Here is a 22,247-nt window from a genome sequence, read left to right on the forward strand (position 1 = left end):
GCATTTTAGTCATTTTACCCTCAAAACTTGGTGAGTTCATAGTTTTGCTAGTGTCCATTGCAGAAGGCTTTTCGCGGATGGTCTGTTGCATCTGACAGCAGCCACAGAGTGAATGAAGACAAAATCTGCCGAAAAGTGAGCCTCTGTGGCTGCTGTCAGATGGAACAGACTGTCCGCGAAATGCCTTTTGCCATGGACGCTAGCAAATCCCTTTTTTAAAATAGCAACTTACTAGTTTTGCCACAAAGTACTGGCAACTTTATATATATATATATATATAGAGAGAGAAAACGGTTCCTACACATATGTGTAGAGAGTTCTCTACACGCTAGCTTAAAATACAGTGGGGGTCCACATTGTTTGGGTGATCCAAGCCATCCATTTTAAAGGCTCTCACATAGATAGGGTGTCTACAAAAAATCAGATCCATAGGATCATCCCAACCCTACGATTTGTGGAGCTAAAATGGATGTCTTTAAACCTTCACAAATTAGTCCATTTTTTGCCTCCACAGTTCGAATGGTTAGGATGATCCTATGGATCTGATTTTTTGTGGACACCCTATCTATGTGAGGGCCTTAAAAATGAATGGTTTGGATCACCCAAATAATGTGGCCCCCACTGTATTTTAAGCTAGTGTGTAGAGAACTTATCTACACATATGTGTAGGAACCGTTTTCTCATATATATATATATATATATATATATATATATATATATATATATATATAGAGAGAGAGAGAGAGAGAGAGAGAGGCCACATTATTTGGGTGATCCAAACCATTCATTTTTAAGGCCGTCACATAGATAGGGTGTCCACAAAAAATAAGATCCATAGGATCATCCTAACCATTCGAACTGTGGAGGCAAAAAATGGACTAATTTGTGAAGGTTTAAAGACATCCATTTTACCTCCACAAATCGTAGGGTTGGGATAATCCTATGGATCTGATTTTTTATAGACACCCTATCTATGTGAGGGCCTTTAAAATGGATGGCTTGGATCACCCAAACAATGTGGGCCCCCACTGTATTTTAAGCTAGTGCGTAGAGAACTCTCTACACATAGGTGTAGGAACCGTTTTCTCTCTCTCTCTCTCTCTCTCTCTCTATATATATATATATATATATATATGAGGAAAAGGATTGTACGCTCGAGTGTACCAACCTTATGGTACGCTCGAGTGCCCAATCACATGTGGGCCCACATTTTTAGGATGATCCAAAGCATTCATTTGAAAGGCCCTTATATAGAAGGGGAGTGTACCAAAAATCAGCTCCATAGGATCATCCTAACTCATCCATTTGTGGAGGTCAAAATGGACAGACACTGTTTGTCCACAAATCTGCCCATTTTTTGCCCTCCACTTGGTTAGGATGATTCAATGGAGCTGATTTTTGGTACACACCCTATCTATGATAGGGCCTTGCAAATGAATGCTTTGGATCACCACAAAAAAATGTGGGACCCATGTGATTGGGCACTCGAGCGTATCATAAGTAGACCTGGCAAAAAGTGACCCGGACGGGTCAGCCCGGCCCGCCAGGAAATTACAGGTCCGGGTCACCAATCCGTGACCCATTTGAAATTAACCCGTGGGTCCACCCGGCCCGTCAAAACTGGGCCGGGCCGGGTAGACCCGCGGGTGCCCGTAGAGAAGTCCGAAGGTTTTATTTTGGCACCTTTTTGGCACTTTTTTTTTTCCGTAATTGTAATAACTTTTACTTTTTCTATGTATTTTTTTCCATCATTGTCATAACTTTTAGTTTTTCTATGTATTTTTTTCCGTAATTGTCATATTTTAGAACATTCTTTCGATTTTTTCTACTTTGGTTCCATTTTCCCGTAATTTCTCATTTAAAACTTAGTACCCCATGATTATTATTTAGCCACCTTTTTCACACATCGTACTTCTGCCAATCTTTGCAGTTTGCACCACGCGACAATAAGACAAATCTCTCAAACAGTCAACATAAATGGTTGGCGAAGGTGGCTAGCAAATCCCTATACAAGTAAAAAAAAATCTTAAAAAATATGTCAAAAAATCCGGGTGACCCGCGGGTAGACCCGGCCCGTGCGGGCCGGGTCCAAGCTTAGTGACCCATAGGATTTTCCGGGTCATTTTGACCCGGACCCGTACGGGCCAGGTCAAAACCGGCCCGGCCCACCCGTTTGCCAGGTCTAATCATAAGGTTGGTACACTCGAGCTTACAATCCCCTCTCTCTCTCTCTCTCTCTCTCTCTCTCTCTCTCTATATATATATATATATATATATATATATATATATATATATATATATATATATATATATATATATATATATATATATATATATAGAGAGAGAGAGAGAGAGAGAGAGAGAGAGAGAAAACGGTTCCTACACATATGTGTAGATAAGTTATCTACACACTAGCTTAAAATACAGTGGGGGCCACATTATTTGGATGATCCAAACCATTCATTTTTAAGGCCCTCACATAGATAGGGTGTCCACAAAAAATCAAATCCATAGGATCATCCTAACCATTCGAACTGTGGAGGCAAAAAATGGACTAATTTGTGAAGGTTTAAAGACATCCATTTTACCTCCACAAATCGTAGGGTTGGGATGATTCTATGGATCTGATTTTTTGTAGACACCCTATATATGTGAAGGCCTTTAAAATGGATGGCTTGGATCACCCAAACAATGTGGGCCCCCACTGTATTTTAAGCTAGTGTGTAGAGAACTCTCTACACATATGTGTAGGAACCGTTTTCTCATATATATATATATATATATATATATATATATATATATATATATATATATATATATATATATATATATATATATATGTGTGTGAGAAAACTACCAAACTTATGGTGAGCTAGCTTGCCCAATCACATGGGGGGCCCACTTTGTTAGGATGATCCAAACCATTCATTTGAAAGTCCCTTACATAGATGGGGGGTGTACCAAAAATCAGCTCCATAGGATCATCCTAACCCCTCCATTTGTGGAAGACAAAAATGGAAAGACCATACCCTATCTATGATAAGGCCTTGCAAATGAATGGTTTGGATCACTCCCCAAAATGTGGGACCCATGTGATTGGCCAAGCTAGCTCACCATAAGTTTGGTGAGCTTTAGCTCACCATAAGTTTCCTCTATATATATATATATATATATATATATATATATATGAGAGAACGATTCCTACACATGTGTAGAGAGTTCTCTACACACTAGCTTAAAATACAGTGGGGGCCCACATTGTTTGGGTGATCCAAGCCATCCATTTTAAAAGCCCTCACATAGATAGGGTGTCTACAAAAAATCAGATTCATAGGATCATCCAAACCCTACGCTTTGTGGAGGTAAAATGGATGTCTTTAAACCTTCACAAATTAGTCCATTTTTTGCCTCCACAGTTCGAATGGTTAGGATGATCCTATGGATCTGATTTTTTATGGACACCCTATCTATGTTAGGGCCTTAAAAATGAATGGTTTGGATCACCCAAATAATGTGGCTCCACTGTATTTTAAGCTAGTGTGTAGATAACTTATCTACACTTGTGTGTAGAAACCGTTTTCTCATATATATATATATATATATATATATATATATATATATATGAGAAAACGGTTTCTACACACAAGTGTAGATAAGTTATCTACACACTAGCTTAAAATACAGTGGGAGCCCACATTGTTTGGGTGATCCAAAGCATTCATTTGATGGGTCCTCACATAGATAGGGTGTGCCCAAAAAATCAGCTTCATAGGATCATCCTAACCCTTCGAACCATGGAGGCAAAAAATGGATAGATTTGTGAAGGTTTATACACGTCCATTTTACCTCCACAAATCGTAGGGTTGGGATGATCCTATGGAGCTGATTTTTTGTGGACAACCTATCTATGTGAGGGCCAATCAAATGAATGGTTTGGATCACCCAAACAATATGCCCTCCACTGTATTTTAAGCTAGTGTGTAGATAACTTATCTACACATGCTTTTATATATATATTGGTTGTCCACAAAAAATCAGCTCAAAAATGGATAGATTTGTGAAGGTTTATACACGTCCATTTTACCTCCACAAATCGTAGGGTTGGGATGATCCTATGGAGCTGATTTTTTGTGGACAACCTATCTATGTGAGGGCCAATCAAATGAATGGTTTGGATCACCCAAACAATATGCCCTCCACTGTATTTTAAGCTAGTGTGTAGATAACTTATCTACACATGCTTTTATATATATATTGGTTGTCCACAAAAAATCAGCTCCGTAGGATCATCCCAACCCTTCGAACCGTTGAGGTAAAAAATGAACAAATTTGTGAAGGTTTATACACGTCCATTTTACTTCCACAAATCGTAGGGTTGGGATGATCCTATGGAGCTGATTTTTTGTGGACAACCTATCTATGTGAGGGCCAATCAAATGAATGGTTTGGATCACCCAAACAATATGCCCTCCATTGTATTTAAAGCTAGTGTGTAGATAACTTATCTACACATACTTATACATATATATATATATATATATATATATATATATATATATATATATATATATATATATATATATTGGTTGTCCATAAAAAATCAGCTCCATAGGATCATCCCAACCCTTCGAACCCTTGAGGTAAAAAATGGACAAATTTGTGAAGGTTTATACACGTCCATTTTACCTCCACAAATCGTAGGGTTGGGATAATCCTATGGAGCTGATTTTTTATGGACACCCTATCTATGTGAGGGCCAATCAAACGAATGGTTTGGATCACCCAAACAATATGCCCTCCACTGTATTTTAAGCTAGTGTGTAGATAACTTGTCTACACATGTGTGTAGAAACCGTTTTCTCATATGGGGAAAAAATGTAAAAACACAGCTTGTCCACAAATCTGCCCATTTTTCCCTCTACTGTTGGATGGGTTAGGATGATCCTATGGGGCTGATTTTTTGTGGACACCCTATCTAGGTAAGGGCCTTTCAAATGAATGGTTTGGATCACCCCAAAAATGTGGGCCCCCACTGTTTTTAACCCGACCGAGTAGATAAGCTTATCTACTCGACCGAGTACGCACACATTTCCCATATATATATATATATATATATATATATATATATATATATATATATATATATATATGAGGAAAGTGTCTCTAGTCTCTCCCCTAGATAAGCTTATCTACTCCTCCCTTTAAAAAAACACAGTAGGCCCATGCTGTTTGGATGATCCAAAGCATTCATTTGATAGGTCCTAACATAGATAGGGTGTGCCCAAAAAATCAGCACCAAAGGGTCATCCTAGAACTTCGTTTTGTGGTGCCTTGTGGTACCCAGAACGGACACATATAAACGTCCACGTTTATATGCGTCCATTTTGGACACGGTGTGCCCAACAAAATGAAGTTCTAGGATGACCCTTTGGTTCTGATTTTTTGGGCACACCCTATCTATGTTAGGACCTATCAAATGAATGCTATGGATTATCCAAACAGCGTGGGCCCACTGTATTTTTTTAAAGGGAGGAGTAGATAAGCTTATCTAGGGGAGAGACTAGAGACACTTTCCTCTCTCTCTCTCTCTATATATATATATATATATATATATGAGAGAACGGTTTCTACACACATGTGTAGAGAAGTTATCTACACACTAGTTTAAAATACAGTGGAGGCCCACATTGTTTGGGTGATCCAAACCATTCATTTGATTGGCCCTCACATAGATAGGGTGTCCACAAAAAATCAGCTCCATGGGATCATCCTAACCCTTCGAACCGTGGAGCCAAAAAATGGACAGATTTGTGAAGGTTTATACACGTCCATTTTACCTCCACAAATCGTAGGGTTGGGATGATCCTATGGAGCTGATTTTTTATGGACACCCTATCTATGTGAGGGCCAATCAAATGAATGGTTTGGATCACCCAAACAATATGCCCTCCACTGTATTTTAAGCTAGTGTGTAGATAACTTATCTACACATGTGTGTAGAAACCGTTTTCTCTCTCTCTCTCTCCCTCTATATATATATATATAGTTTTTCTATCAAAGAAGGGGTAAACGAAAGAAGTCTCCGCCCCTTGAAGCATACAACTCCTGAAAATCCCTGCAATTCCTTGGAAGCAAACCTAGTTGCATATGCTAATTCAATGTTCATTCTCATTCCTGTGTAGTATATATTAACAAGACGAATGCAATTGAGACAATTTCAACAACATAAAAATGTGGAGAATATGGAACTGGTAGTTTGAGAACGAATTGGCCAACAACATTCTTAGGGGAATCTAGGGTTAGGTTGCAGGACGGTCTGTTAGATTTTGAGGACTTCAAATTCTTCATCATCCCAATAATCGAAAGCTTTGGTAAAAAAAGGAGATCCAAAGCAACGGGAAGAAGAGGAGGATTTGAGCCAGGGATCATAGTCTGAGGATTTTGAGGATTGTTCATCTTCAAACAGGTCATGATAGGTATAGATTCGATAGAAATGGGACAACGAAGAGGAGGAAGGAAAGATCAAAACTTTGCTAAAAATCAGATAAAACCTTTTGAAGCCTGTGGGGGAGATTAGAGTGAGGCAGTACTGAAGTGTGTTCCAACGAGATGGGGGAGGACTAAATAGGGGATGATGGGTTGGGTTTGACCAGTGATTGTCAGCAAAAGTTTATCTCTTTCAGGTTTCTAGACTTCTGACAGACAAAAAGAAAGAAAGAATGTCTTATGTACCTATTATGTGATATGTGAGTTGCGTTATTTGATAGGATCTTATCATGAACGTAGGATAAGAGTTTTGCGTTAGTTTTTAGAATTAGGACTCTTCGAATAATTGTCAGTGGAGTTATAAATGTTAGTTGATCCTATCTTTAGACCAGTTATAAGATTAGGTCCCTTAGCTCTTAAGTGGTTTTATTTGATATAAATACCTTGTAATCTTCCATTTTACAAATCGATGATGAAATTTATCCAAGAATTGTGTATTTCAGCACAAAGGAGGACTGACCCTTCCCTTGACATGGGACAAGAGGTTGATCTTCGCTCTAAGAAAACCAATCACATTGCGAATGGATTTGGGTTCGTAACAACCAACTAGCTTATCACATCCCACACGTAACAGAATGGAGTGCAATCAAAACAAAAATTTTAACAAATTTCCACAACTGTTTTAAACGGATGAATCAGATGAATTAGTTTGGTACCCACAATGACATTTCAAAATAACAAACGAATAACTATATTCATATCTCTTCACTCCCTCCTGTTGTAATGAACATCAATTCAAATGGAAAAAAAAAAAGAGGGAAAAATTGGTTTTCAGAGGCAATCCATACCTGACTGTCCCAAAATTACTTACAGCTGAGTGCCTGCTACTTGTTGCCCTTGAAGACCTTGAAATTGGCTTGGAGGTGGTCATGTGATCAGCTCGGCATCAGCACCAGCGGCAAAATCTTGCCGGAGAAAGAATTTATAATTAAAGACCACCTTGGCACCACGTAATTATTTCAAAACATCTTCAGTCAGCATGCACAAGGAAAACCTCACGGCAGAATTCGAATCAAGGGAACTGGAACGATCCCCCGATCTGAGAAGAAGCACCAGAAGGAGGATTGATGGCCACCCAAAGGAGCGAGATGGTAATGGCAATGAGCCCCGACCAGACAAAAACAATCGTCGGTGTCCTCCCTCTCCGCCCCATCAACCCTTTGGCAAAGGGGTAGAGATGTGCCAGAACCCAAAAGCTGAAGAAAACGCCACCCAAGAGCCGGCTCCACTGTGGGATCTCACTATATATGGTTCGGCTGAACCCAACAGCAATGGCAATCAAGTTCGTCATCATTATAGTAATGGGCGGTATCATAAGAGATGTCCATTTGACAACGTAGAGGTCAGCAAACTCATCATCCACATCATCACCTCCGGACTTTGATGTCAGGGTAAAGGAGATCTCAATCCCAGCGACCACCTTCAAAAGCCCTTGAAGAACTGCAGCAAGATGTGCACTTGTACCCCCAATTAGCCAAAACTGCTCATTACGCCACCACTCCTCTAATTCAATTCCCGACCACTTGATCTCAAGCACGGCGAGCATGCAAAGGGTTAGAGTGATGGTGAGAAGGTACACAAGAAAAGTGACATTGAGAGTTTGTACTATGAATTGGCCAGAGAAGAGAGAGAGGGCTGGGAGGAAACAGTAGACAATGAGGAAGAAGGAGGTGAATGGGTATATTCCAACATTAAGGTACGCAACTCTCTGGAGGATCTTCATCTTTGGACTGGCAAGAAGGGCATTGTTGCGAGAGAAGAAGATCTCAACTGAGCCAGTTGCCCAGCGGAGGACCTGGTGGAGCCGATCGGTAAGGTTGATTGGAGCAGTTCCACGGAATGCATCACGTTTGGTGACACAATAAACTGATTTCCATCCTCGGTTGTGCATCCGGTAACCAGTAACCACATCTTCTGTCACAGACCCATAAATCCACCCAACACGCTGGCCCCATTCGGTTTTATCTTCAAACCAGCAGGATATGACACTGACTGCTTCTGCCACAGTCCCGGCATCGAGCGGCTCTCGACTGCCAATGAGAGTGCCTGGTTTTCGACCATTCTTGATTGCTGGATGATCAGCAAGGGGCCTCCCTTGCCATTCAGCCACCGGGATCGAATCAACAAGGAGATTTGAGTTGCCAAACTTCTTAGGCAACAATGAGAGGTTCATGTCTTCATCATCGGAATCTCCCATTCTCAGTGAACGGTTTTCTTCTGTGGCAGCAGCGACAGTCGCAAGTCTCTTACGGCGGCCAAAGCAGCAGCTGCAGCACCCAGCGTGGTGCTCTTTGGAGCGAGGTGGATCGAAGCCATAGAGAGCAATACGGCGGAAAAGACATCCAGTGCCGACATAGACAGGGCCTTGGAGGCCATCAAGGGCACGCATGTTAACATCAAAGAAGACAGTGTTGTTGTTGGCATAACGGTCGGATGGGTCAATGCCCTCGAACCTCTGAGGAAACTGGACATAACAGATGCGGTCGCCACCTCTGTCCATCATGAAACACATGCCTTCCCTCATGGCTTCTGAGTTGTAAATATAATGATCGCAATCAAGGTTGAGGATGAAGGGCCCATTGGACATGATGGCTGAGGCACGGACCAGGGCATTCATGGCACCAGCCTTCTTGTTATGATCATAACCAGGCCTCTTCTCACGGGACACGTAAACGAGTAAGGGCAGACGAATGTCTACATCAGTGAGGTCTAGCAGCTTGGTTTCATCAGCGTTCCCTTGCAATGGTTCATCACTTGGAGGTTTCAGCATCACCTGTAGATGGAAAGTGGAAACACATGATTTTCTCTTCTGTTTTCAAGGTTTCAATAGATGGTTAAAGTTAAGATGTTCAGATAAAGGTTCGGATACAGTATGACAGCATTTTCCACAAGAAAAGGAACATCAGATTATATATCTTTATTATACCAAATAAAAGGACCATACAACCACGTCTCAGATGTATATGGGTACCATATTCTTTTGCTAGAAGAAGGCAGAATGCATTAATCACCAAAGTTGAAAAACAGTAGCTCTGAAATGGAAACACAGACCTAAAAGGGCCTAAACTACACAACAGAGGGATTCAACATAGGAGCTTGAGGTATCTTTAGGGATCATGAAGGTTGTAGGGAATTTAACCGGGTAGAACTCACCCCTAAAAGCTAGCCGTTATTGGGAGGGTGCCCATTCCCTTATAACCCATCCACATCCATATCACTATTCCAATGTGGGATATTTGCTTTTGCGTGGAGCCCCAACAAAGGTTGAACCCTCAAGTGCTTTTCAGGGCCTTCGCACACCTCCATCACTCTTTAGGAGGCATCCGCCCCAGATAAACTCCCCCTCGAATGATCAGTGGCGTGTGGGGTAACAGATTCAAACAAAGTATAAGCTAGACACTGCTACCAACCATATCTCTTTCCAATGCAATTACCATATAGAAAAAAAATAAGGTTTAAATAGAGGTAATACTGGTGCTACTCCTGGTGCTTCCATCGATACTGCAGAATGATTATCAAATGTATCCCTGGAATTCTTCGGTACTGCTTCTACAAATCTTCTGGCTGTTGACATAATTTTTTTTAATGGCGAAAATTTATTAAGGAGAGAGACAACGGAGGCTGTTGGCACCGCTTAGAGTTCAGTTCGGTATAAAAGTCAAATATCACCTTGGAGACCAGCAAGGATGGGTGTAAATCGTTGGGCATACTTTGGGTATTTGCAGAGAAACAAGGTCGCAGCGACTTTAAACGCCATTGCAGAGACTTAAAAATGTTTGAGAGGATCAAATATACATCTTTTAATACGGATAAACTGTGGAAGGGCAACAAAGTATGATGGAATGGCATACCACTAATTGAACAAAACCAGATGAAGATACCAAAACAAAACAAAAAAACAATCATCATAATCTAGCTAAAAACAATAGAAGTAGTATTAATATTTAGTAGTACCTGTATGATTCCAGCATGGTCACCCCTAGAATGCTCAGTGGCAGGAGCCATCCAAGTTCCTGGCCAATGGGTGCCATCGGCCATCCAAGTAGCTTTAGCGACCTTTATGCTTTCAAATGTTTCATCATCTGCATTCTGTTTTTGGAGCTTCATAGCCTTAAACTCCTCACGAGAATTAAATGCATCAGACCGGCGACGGATTGAATCTGGCAAGCCATTGATCCGAACTTTGAACTCGTCGTACTCACGCTTTACACGTCTTCTTTCCTTGACAAAATCTGGACGCACCTTGTTCTTGTAGGGATCCCTCTTGGAATTGAAATAACTCTCCGGGTTCCGAGGTTCAATGCTATGTTTCCGGCAGAAAGGAACCCAGAGGTTGGCAAAGCTGGCCGCTTCAGCCATTGCTTCAAAAGTCAAAAGGGCCCCTCCATCATCAGAAACATAGCAAGAGAGCTTCTCAACAGGGTAATCAGCAGCAAGAATGGAGAGTATTGTATTTGCAGTGACCAATGGGGGTTCTTTCTCTGGGTCAGCAGTGGAGACAAAGACATCTATGCCCGGGAGATCAGATTTTCCATCAAGGTAAGGTTCTTCAAACTTCTCTTTCAGGACGGCAAGGTCAGTGGAACGGTTGATAGGGCAGAGCTTGGGGAGCTGATCAAGCAGCCAGGAGAAGGCAAACCAAAGCTCACAGACAACAGACATGCCCCATAGCCATATTGCGTCATTGTTCGGATGATTGATTCTCCATGCCAGAAACAGTCCAAGGACGACCATCCGAACCAAAATGAGAAGCCTGTGAGAAGACATGCAGGCAAAGGATGCTTTATTAAAGTGCTCTGATTTTATAGAAACAGGGGCAATAACATGAATGGAGTCATTAGGGTAAATAAATTTTTAAATTTTTTTAAAAAAATTAAGACACAGGTTATTACTTGTTACCAAGATTAAATAGTAATTATGAGAAATTAGAGTGGTTGGAAATTGGAATTAAATGTCAAAATTAAGACAAAAAAAAAAACAAACAACCAATAATATCTACTTGCTAAGCCGGAAAATAATGTGTACTTTACCAGGGAAGAAATCAACACCACCTCCTTAAAAAATAATACATAAAATTCTCTGTTGTATTCATACAAAGGCCTCCCTGAATTGATCTAATTTCATTTTATTTGATTCTCCTCCATTGAACTTCATTGTGTCAATTTCCTGACCACTGATTGTATATGATGGAGAATGAGAAATGTCTTCTGCCCTATCTTTCAAGGAAAATAGAATTTCATAATGTTCTAAGATTTCAGGAACGTGTAACCTGTTATCTCATAGTAAATTAATATTAGTTCAAAAAGACACAAACATGCGGCAAAACTTTGATGATGAAAACACTAAGCCTTGGTACTTATAGAACTCTCCCCCTTAAATATTTGTGCCATCAAGTAAAAGGTAGACATGGCATTTAATTTGGGGAAAGAAACAACAAAGAACCAATATTTTCCAAGGAAAAATCCAAATATTCAACGTGAGCTGATGGTAACCAAATTCTTGCGTGAGTCAAAATCACCATATGATTGAACCGGTATTCAACTGTGCAGCCAAACCACACACAAACACTTGCACACAGACACGCACAGTGAATAACAACCATGATTATAGGTGGAACCTGTGAGGCATCTCTAGGATATTTGATGGGAATCATAACAAGACACGTCTAAAGACTGATATGGCTCATGGATGTTGCCATGCTGAAAATTTAGACATCTTTTTTTTTTTTTTTTGATGGGTCAAGGAAAAAAAAATTTAGACATCTTGCAAACAAGTTACTCAATTTAGTGGTAGAAAATCGGTAAGTCTGCTACAGGAAAATGGTTTGATAATTTTGAGAAACAAAGACTCCAATTGATCAATGTGTATGGGGTTTCTTAGCCTCCGACTGAGGACATCTTGTCCCTCCCATGTAATGATTATATATTAATAAAGTTATCGTTACCTGTTCAAAAAAAAAAAAAAATTGATCGATGTGTATCAGATGTAGGCATCTTGGAAATTATGTGGGAATCCAACATACAAATTAAAGAAGATAGCAAGCAGAGGCAAAACTAAAAGCAAGCTGAAATACAATGGAAAATCAGGAAGTAGCTAGTACCTATATGGGCTGATAATTGCTGCAGGGATCTTTAATTTGCGAGTAAGTGGCCTCCATGGCTTGCTAATCAGTTCTGATGGAGCCCCAACCTCATCATCTCCTCCATTTCCAATTCTCCCATCCTTAGGCCAGATAGCATTTCCATACCCATAAGTCCCTTTGGTCTCATAAAGCCACCTGTTCTGCTCAAAATCACCTGTCTGGCTCCGCATCAACACTGACTTGGTCGACTTCATCAAAGACAACCTTCTCTCCATCTTTGACATTCCATTAGGAGGTGGCAGCGTAAGGGACTTCCCTGTATCCATGCCCACCTCATCCAAATCAATCGTTCTGTAGGGATCCTTGCAGCCAGGGCAAATCCCGCCTCCCGTCTTAACTGCATCAAGATAGCAATCCCTACAGATCTTGAAATCACATTCACAGGGAAGGATGTCATTGCCACGCTCATCAGTCATGAGCTTTGAATCGCACCCATGAACAGCACAAGAAGACCCCTTGGCACCGGCCATCTGGGGGTGATTTGCATCAGAATCAATCACCTTGTCCATGAGGTGAGCGCGGGTGACGCTGTTGAATCCTCCAGTGAAGAGAGAATTCGACACATATTGTTCTTCAACCTTTGCTGAGATTGACGGATCCATCGATATCTCCATGGGCTGGTTGTCAGGGGTCGGTGGGATGTGAACCGTGTAATTTGCAAATTCACCGCTTCCAATTTCACTGTCAAGATCATCCCTAGAATAGCTGATGTATCTGCCTGAAGAAGTTCTCCGGCCAAAGGTGACCATCGTTGGTGGAATCGAAGGCTTGTTTGGCTGCGAGTCAACATCGGACATCATTGATCGCGAAGAGTGAGAATTGTAATGTTTAGATTCCATCTCAAAATGCTATTGGTCGTCGATCACTGGATCCTGAAATTTTATAGAAACACAAGCAAAATCAAGCAATGGACATCAGGACCTCTTCATATTACAAGAGAAACTGTTAACACTTCAACGACAGCTGCAGGAAAATATTAAATAAAAAGGTAAAAAGATGTTCCTTCTAAATCATACTTGGAATAGAATCCAGAATAATCTCATTTCAGATAGGATGAAAGATCACTCCTTGATCCTATTGGAATCACTGATTCTGAAGCCATAGTAGTACTACTTAAACCTTATTACGTTAGAAAAAACAGAATTCAAACAAAACAAAAAAAAAGCTACTTAAACCTAATTACGTTCGAGAAAAAGCAGAATTCAAAGAAAACGCTGGATGCAGACAAAATATACCTAAAAATAATAATAATAATAATAAAAGAACAGAAACTGCAGGGACTCAAAGAAGATCTAGCAGAAGATCCAGCACAGCTTTCCAAAAAAAATCGACTCAAATCGTCCCTAATTTCCAAGATCTCCGTTAAAAAAGGCAGAAATCTCTGAACTTCGGAGTGAATCCCAGAAATTCAGCTATTTAGACAAAATCTCTAGAAACACGCTACCATGAACATCTTATTTACCTCAATCACCACCACAAACGAACTATTTCCAAATCAAACAACAGCATTATCTCGGCATCAATCTTAAGACCTTATCCAGACAAACAAGGGCTCGAAAACTACCTTTTATTTAAGATATCGTCCGATCCTCCACTAAATTTAAAGAAAATAGCTGAAATCGACTGTCTGAAACTTTCAAAATAGATATCGATGAGAAGTCCTCCAACTGTCTCAAGCTTTCATTGAGACCAGGTCCAAAACAAAAGTCCAAACCCTAGACTCCATAAAAATAATTTTTTATTCAGTAGAATACGTCTATGGCGTATTTTAGATTCATTATCTTCGCTGAAAATCGCCAAAACCTCGACACGAGAGTGTATTCGAAGACAACAAAAAAAGAAGCTTTTTTTCTTCTTACAGGAAACTCAGAAAGTCTAGGGCTTTTTTAGGGTTTGGAGAGATTTCAGACAAGAAGACGAGTGAGCCGTTGTGAGAACAGAGAGAAATCCGGAATTAGGGATTTTTTCGAATTCTCTTGCTAAAGCGAGTAGAAAACTCGGAGATTCGGGAGGAGGCGTGAACTTATAGAGTCGGGATTTCTCGACACGTGGCAATATGTGACTGCTTAAGATAGGTGTGCAAATGGTATTGCTGTAAATAGGCTGGGTTCTCTGAACGTTGATTTATTTAACTTACCTTAATAACCCTGGTTTCTCGTGAGCGCATTCTTTGGCTCTTGCCGACGTTGCCGTTGCTTGGGCTTCCTAAAAAGGATTTTAATATATTGCCCTTAGATCCATCCTGTGGACCCACTTTGGATGTGCCATCATGCAAAATCGCATTGATCAGGCGATCCTAACCATCCAATTAGAAGCTTCAAATCAGTGAAAGCCCCTAAAAGATATAGTCCAGTTTTTTTTGTTTTTTTTTTTTTTTTTCAAAAAGCACTGTGCGGTTACACCCTAGGATGATCGAAACCGTCCATTTGATGGGCTACAACATAAATAGGGTGTGCCAAAAAAACTCATTTCCGTATGATAATCCTAGCCCTACTAATCTATAGGGGAACTGCATATTATGGAAACCACTATAGATTGTGGGGTTGTGATCATCCTATGGAAATGATTTTTGGACACAGCATATTTAGGCCAATCAAATGGTTTGGATCATCCTATACCGGCTTACATTACATCATATAATAAAATTAGGGCTGCACATGGTTCGGTTCGGTTCTGTTCGGTTTTGGGGGATTTCTTGAACCGAACCGATGCCATCGGTTTGGAAAATTTCCAAACCGTAACTGAACCGTTTGGGGGTCAAACCGAACCGAACCAAACCGATCTTGACTGGATCGGTTCGGTTCGGTTCACGATTTATCCGATTTCCTTAAGTTGGATTGTTTCTACTTTTATGCCCTGTTTGGATTACAAGAAAAAACATTTTTGACGAAATTTTACTTCAGTTTTCAACGTGTAATAAGTTATTCTTTTGGTCTTTAGTGTTATATTTCCGCCCATTTATTTACTTGGAACCACCCATTTTGGTCGGTCTCTTCTCTTTCCAATTAAATACATTAAATTTGGGTGTGCCAAGTAAAGAAATTTGATATATATGATTTATAAAAAAATATTAAAAAAATGGCAAAAATACCATCGGTCCATCGGTTCGGTTCGGTTTAAATTTTTCCTAGACCGTGATCGAACCGATCCAAACGGTTTATGGAAAACCAAAACCTTGACTGAACCAATGCCACTAAAAACCGAACCGAACCAAACCGAAAGGCCCGGTTCGGTTCGGTTTATCGGTTTAGGCGGTTAAATGTGCAGCCCTAAATAAAATCTCCAATTGCCAATTAGAGAAGTACAAAGATAAAAATGAGTGCTAATATCAAAAAATTGCTCCATAGACCATCTATAGCAAGGCCCAAGAAATTAATGGTTTGGATCAATGATCAAGTGGATCCCACTTGTAATTTTGGCAGCTGTATAGTACCAATTTTTTTTTTATCATGGGTCAATAAGTTTGATTATTAAATCAGGGTGATCATTAATTCGCAAGCCCTATAGGAATATAGGATAATTTGCAGCCCTTTAATAAAGTGCCGTATGCGGCTCCTTTTGATGCCAATTCACGTTAAAGGGTGCGAATTATCCTACAGGGTGCGACTTTATCATTGCCCTAAATCAATAGCAATGTTGAATAAAAGCGAATTGCTTGCGAATGGGCACACCCAATTGGATGGCGAGGATCTCGGACAACTGCATTTTCAATGGCAACTCCACAGTTTGTCCCACAAATGAAGAGTCCCAAATCGTGCTGTCTAAACTCATCTCGAAGTACTGCCGGGGGCTAATTCACATCTTGTCGGTACGGGAATTGATATTGACACCCCTTTGCCCTTTTCACACCGTGTATTTAAAGGAGGCGAAATGATTGAAAGTTGGTGTAAATATTATTTTCAGTCCGTTAATTACTAGACAGTGAGGACCAATTGAGACTAGTTCCTACACCGCGTGTAATTGGTCATGTTGGCACGTTGCAAAGGGCCACGCTGTAGAGATGGTAATGACCGTGTGGGGCCCCCTTTTGAACAGTGTACACCGCCTGCACATGCTATGGATTGCGTGAATATAGGCGAAAAGATCGTCCCTTGGTTTTTCAAATCTACAGCACCATGAAATGACCATACTACCCCTAACTATAGTTGGAAAATATTTAACGTGCTGCAATAAAAACAGGAAATCATCCTATCTTTTAGATGGCGTCTACAAACAATAGGGTGTGAAAATGGGAAGTAACCTTTCTTCTGTTGGTCCCCCAGCATAATTAAGCCATGCCCCCAAAAATTATCTCCAATAGGATGATCCTAACACTGCGATCAGGAGATCATCGAGGGATGAAAAGAACATCGAATCTCCACATATCAGAGGGTAAGTATCTTCTTATGAAGATGATTTCTAGGGCATGGCCTATTTACATTGGGCATAGCAAATGAATGGTTTGGATCAAGCCTATCCAAAGATACCCCACTTGTTATCAATACGATGAACAAGTGTCCCCACGTCGACTTTTTTCCGATCGACCTTATTTTACTTTGAAATTTTGTCCTATCACCATATAATTCAATCAGTACACACGACCATGCATGTAGTGATCCCTACCATCCAGGCCTCACCAAAATGATGGGTCACGCCCAAAAAGTTAGGCATATGGAAAAGTCAAAAAAGGGGGTTTGACCTGGATAAAAAATCAAGGGGGAGAGTTTTTTCTCTCTCTATCCCTATTGTTTGACGGTCGGCCACCATATAAATCCCCAGCAAAAGGATGGTTACTAAAAAATATATATTGCTCAAATTATAGGGAATGTTTGGATGCAGGGAAATATTTTTCATGACAATTCCAAGCTTTTGGTTAACTCAGTTGTTTGGATTTTTTTTTCGCTTTTCATGAAAAATTACAAGTCCATTGGATACTGGAACTTTTTTCTCTAGATCTAAATAACCCTGTTTGGATTGCAGGATTAATTTTTGTATAAAAGTTTGGAAAATAAGAACTTTCTAAAAAAATTCTACTTTGCCATTGTTTGGTTGCACATTAAAAGTAACCCGAACATGAACAAGCGCAGTTGAAGCTTTTTTACAAGGGAACGTTCAATTTATAATGATATCTCTCTAAATAAGGAATACCCATATCATTTGTCTCTAAACCAAGGCTCTGTTCACTTGCGTTCCCTGGAAAGCAAATCCCTGGAAAACAGCTTATTTTTTCCCTGACAAGACCTTGATAAGACGGAATTCTGGTGTTCACTTGCATTCCAGGGAAAATAGAATCACATGTGGAATATTTGCAAAAAAGCAAAAAATGACATGGAAAAGCCCATTTTCCCACACGGATTTCGTTTCCATGGAAAACTAGTGCAAAAAGAATGGCAAGCAGAAACCTTTTCCAGCGCAAGTGAACAGTCTAGGGAAACTTTTTCCTACACAAATTTCCTGGATTTCTTTTCCTAATGCCACGTTAGATTCCTGGGAAACATTTTCTTTTCCTTTCCAGGGAAAACAAGTGAACAGAGCCTAAGGAAATAAAAAAAATTCTAATGAAAATTGTTTCCCACCAAAATAGTATTTTTCTGGGAAAGGAAAGCAAAATGACGTCATTTTTCCGGTTATTAAGTGATGTTTGGTTGTCATGTATTGATCATTCTAATTTCCTTATGTGCAACTAATTTTTCAAATAATAATATTTTGAGTTAAACATTTTGCTTTATACTTTAGTTTTTACTCAACTTCATTCGACTTTTCTTCTACTTCTAACAAACTTGCATCCAAATGGACGAGAGAAAAACCATTCGTATCACTTTCATTCTAGTTGCCTGCGAGGAATTTTACAAACAATAGTCTTTTCAGGTACACTCCAAGAAAACCATTCGTATCACTTTCACTAAAGCCATAACAGGTTAAAAGATGGGGCAAAGAAGCTTCGCTACGTTAGGTTCCTCGTAGAAAAAATCAACTTTATTTATTTATTTCTTGCCACAGCACATATCTTAAGGCCCTCTGACATTTTCTTGCTACATAGGAATGTTTCTACTGTTCCCATCAACCATGAGTCTATAAACAGTGTGCAACGCGGCATCAATATATTTATGTTACAGCTGTATTTCTTAATTTCTTATTTTCTGCACTAATCTCTATGAACCTAGAATATCCAAAAGGATAAGATGGTCATATCACCTCTTAAACGTGATGATTTGGTCTGTGGGGGGTTGTCCTCCACTTCTTCGAATTCATCGATACACGTTTATAAAATATTGGAAGTAACACGACACGACGAAGGTTCGCGTCGAATCGTTCACTCAGAATGGTTCCTAGCATTTTGTGTTTTTTCTTCCTCTTCAATCTAATCATAAAAATGTTTCTTTATTTTATTTTCGGAAAAAGTCGTGTGCAGCAGCTCAATCTTTTTTTATTTTTGCACACTACGCGTGTAGACATTCGTAGAACAAGGTATGAAGTATGACTTCCGGTTCGGTTAATAAAATGGAAATGTTCTTCAGAACATGAGAGATTATTATCTATAAATTTTGATTGCAGAAATTTTCTAGATAAAATAGGAAAGAAAATCTTTCACAACATTTCATGCTCTTCCTTCCAAATTGTGGTAGGAAAAAGATTTTCTAGGAAAAAAATTTCCTCAAGAAATGTTTTTTTTTTCTACAATCCAAACAGGACCTAATGGTGTAGAAAGTGTTGACCGCAAAAAAAGAGGAGAATTATACCACGGAGGTTCACATTGTGTGGGGCACTTTGAGACTTACTACTCCAATATTATATTTGCAGCTCACATCCAAGCCTTGATTCAAGGTTAAGTGGTAAATTGATTGACGGGCACTTTATTTCCAACAATAACGGCATTAGTCTAGAAATTGCTACTTAATTATGATGAGTCTTAACTCTAACCACAACTTGACTGTGAACCGCTGATAAAAAAATATCCTCTTACCACTAATTCTTTCGGGGATGGTGTCTCCATGATAGGCCCCAACCTTTTTTGCACCTGACATAGGTGCATCTGGTGCAACTCGGCTCAAATTTTGCAAATCGGGTTGGGTTCGGGCTGATTCCAATTCATTTTTTAGCAAAAGCTACAACCGACCCGACTCGACCCAAATTGCACCAAAAGGAGGGATTCTGATTCCATACTAGTTGGAATGAAATTTTCATTGAATTTTTATTTTTTTTTGAATTATTTCTTTTTCTCTTCCATTTTCAAGGTTATGATTCTCCGGCAATCCAAATCACATAGTTAGCAAAACATGATTCCCCAAAAAAACGGGCCGGCAAAAAATTCGAGTTTAATATGGTACTGGTTCAAAAAAAAACGTAGTAAAAAATGGAAACACAAGAAAATGAGTTTAGAATTTTGTCATTTACAAAATATGGTGGGGTAAAATTGGAAAGTTAGCCCAAAAAATGTGTTTAAAACATTTGCCTTAAAAAACGGAGTTTTATTCATTGTGAAAGTTTTAAACGGCACACCAATAAAATGTGTTTTTGTTTTTCAAAAAAATGGAGTTTTGCTAACTATGATCCAAACACAAGGAAGAAGATTGGAGCTCAAAACAGCAAGACCATGTACCAAACACATCGGGAGTTTTATTGGTGCCATATTCAATAGGCAAAATGTCTCTTCATTGGATGGTCAGGATCATCTCAATATTTGGCTATGGCCCATCCATGATTGACCTGCTAAATGACCAATTCCACTCATTGTATACACTTGTCCTTGCAGCCTCTAAATACAAATACAAAATAAAAAACTGTTGCTAGGCACAAATACAAAATAAAAAAAATGTTTCTAGCTTCTTTTTTTTTTTTTTTTTTTTTTGAAATGGTAGAATGATTTCATTAGATAAGGGAGCGGGCCGAGGAGGACGACTCCCGAAAGTACACGAGAAACAATAAAAATAAAGATACAAAAAAACTCTCAAGGGGGAGGAAGTCAAACCACTCCAACGTCATATGACTAACCCAATCCCTAGCCAAAGAATCCGCCTCCCCATTGGCAGATCTCCGCACATGATTGAAAACAATAGCAGAGTCCGAGATTAGATCATCTATTTCATCAAAGATAGACGAAAATCTCCAGGGAGGCAACACCGCCCCTTCAACCATCGAATTACATTGAGTGAATCACCCTCCACAATAATGTGATCCATGCTCTCTCTATCAAAATGTTTCTAGCTTTAGTTTAACCACACAGAATTTAAGGAAAATGCTGACTTTTGGGCCCCTCGTGTGCCATTTGGACATGTTCCGGTCTATTAATCTGGCCAGCAAACACAAGCTTTTGGCCTATTTGGGACTAAGCTCAACGGTCCCGATCAAAACACTCGTGTCCCTCGGCATTTGATCTAGTAAGTGAGATATTTGGATAAAAAATACAAAAAATGAGAAGTCAATGGAGGTGGTTGAGCTCATGTGTTTACTTTTGACAAGCACGACAAAGATGGTCAGTATTCAAAATTTATCCTTAATAAATAAGGTTTGTCTTTGGCTTTGTAAGCATGAGGATGGACATACGCAAACACAAATGCTCTTTATTATTATATCTTTTCTTATCTTCCTTTGATTTTACATGAGATGGCTACACGCCAAATGGCATATTCTGATGTGCTATCTTCTAGACGGAATAATGTTTCATTGTTAATTGCCTCCTTGCTTGCATTGCTCCTCTATTTCTTTAGGCCCTATTCAGAGTGAAGAAAGATATTTCTTGTGGAAATAAAATTCTAGAATAATTTTTTGTTGCCATTAGAGAGAAATGATATGGTTATGGCTTATTTGGAGGGATATAATTTATTAATTGAAGGTCCTGCTGAATAAAACTTGAGCGGCAGCGGTTAGAGTTAACTTTTTCTATGTGTGATCAAACTTTTCCAAACTAGAAGAAGTTTTATTTTCCAAAATTTTTCCCAAAAAAAATCATGCAATTCAAAGCCTTTTACTGAGTTTCTCATGGGAAAAATGGAGTGTGGAAGGAGAAGAAAAATCTACACAACTGCAGTCTAGTCTAGAATTTAGCTATTCATCCATGTTACAGTTGGGGGCTGTGACTATTTCAAGTTCCATGTAGAAAAAAGATTGAAGCAGCACCTATACAAAAGAATGGGTAAGAACCGAGTGATAAAAGCATGAGGGAAAACAGAAAAGAAAAAGGCATTTATTCAGTTTGGCTACCAAGTCAACCCATGGTATGCATGACTAGACCAAGTATTAATATGTCTTTTGGAAATCTAAAAAGTCTAGGCCGTGATGGCATCAACCCTTTATTTCTTCAACAAGGCAGGGATAGAAGAGATGGAATTATGTAGATGTTTTGGAGGGATTTAAGTAGGATTAATAGAGGAAGTTTAATTCAATCTTTAATTGATTCAAAATTATCTAACAAAAATTATCAAAATTCAGTCTTCACTTTTTCTTTTTTTTTAAAACAACTCAAATCTATTTCTTCAATATGTCTTGAAAATCTCAATTAGGGTTAATCTATGGGATTGATCCTCTAGCTCAATGGTCGAGATTTTGTTCTTCATCCTCGAGGTCGGAGGTTCAATCCCTG

General features: G+C 39.4%; 1 protein-coding gene across 1 annotated transcript; it reads right to left on the reverse strand.

Annotated features, from left to right (window-relative positions):
* Nucleotides 1-7,124: 7,124 nt before the first annotated feature.
* Nucleotides 7,125-14,672, reverse strand: LOC143877069 (cellulose synthase-like protein D3). Its single transcript, XM_077378815.1, has 4 exons — nt 14,253-14,672; nt 12,647-13,560; nt 10,501-11,299; nt 7,125-9,319 (listed from the first exon to the last, which is right to left on the reverse strand). Exons 2-4 carry the CDS (start codon nt 13,525-13,527, stop codon nt 7,559-7,561), a joined length of 3,441 nt encoding a protein of 1,146 aa, XP_077234930.1. The 5' UTR covers nt 13,528-13,560; nt 14,253-14,672; the 3' UTR covers nt 7,125-7,558.
* Between the last annotated feature and the right edge of the window lie 7,575 nt (nt 14,673-22,247).

This window comes from Tasmannia lanceolata, unplaced genomic scaffold, assembly GCF_043159265.1.
Source record: "Tasmannia lanceolata isolate RefF3 unplaced genomic scaffold, GAP_Taslan_0.1 ptg000005l, whole genome shotgun sequence".
NCBI lineage: Eukaryota > Viridiplantae > Streptophyta > Magnoliopsida > Canellales > Winteraceae > Tasmannia > Tasmannia lanceolata.

Bases quoted from the DNA above. Each gene is read 5' to 3' on its own strand.
- LOC143877069 (XM_077378815.1), bottom strand. From the start codon at position 13,527: ATGGAATCTAAACATTACAATTCTCACTCTTCGCGATCAATGATGTCC. The intron at 11,300-12,646 runs GTACTAGCTACT...GTCTTCTCACAG, and splicing joins GCAATTATCAGCCCATATAG to GCTTCTCATTTTGGTTCGGA. The intron at 9,320-10,500 runs GTACTACTAAAT...TTCCATCTACAG, and splicing joins ACCATGCTGGAATCATACAG to GTGATGCTGAAACCTCCAAG.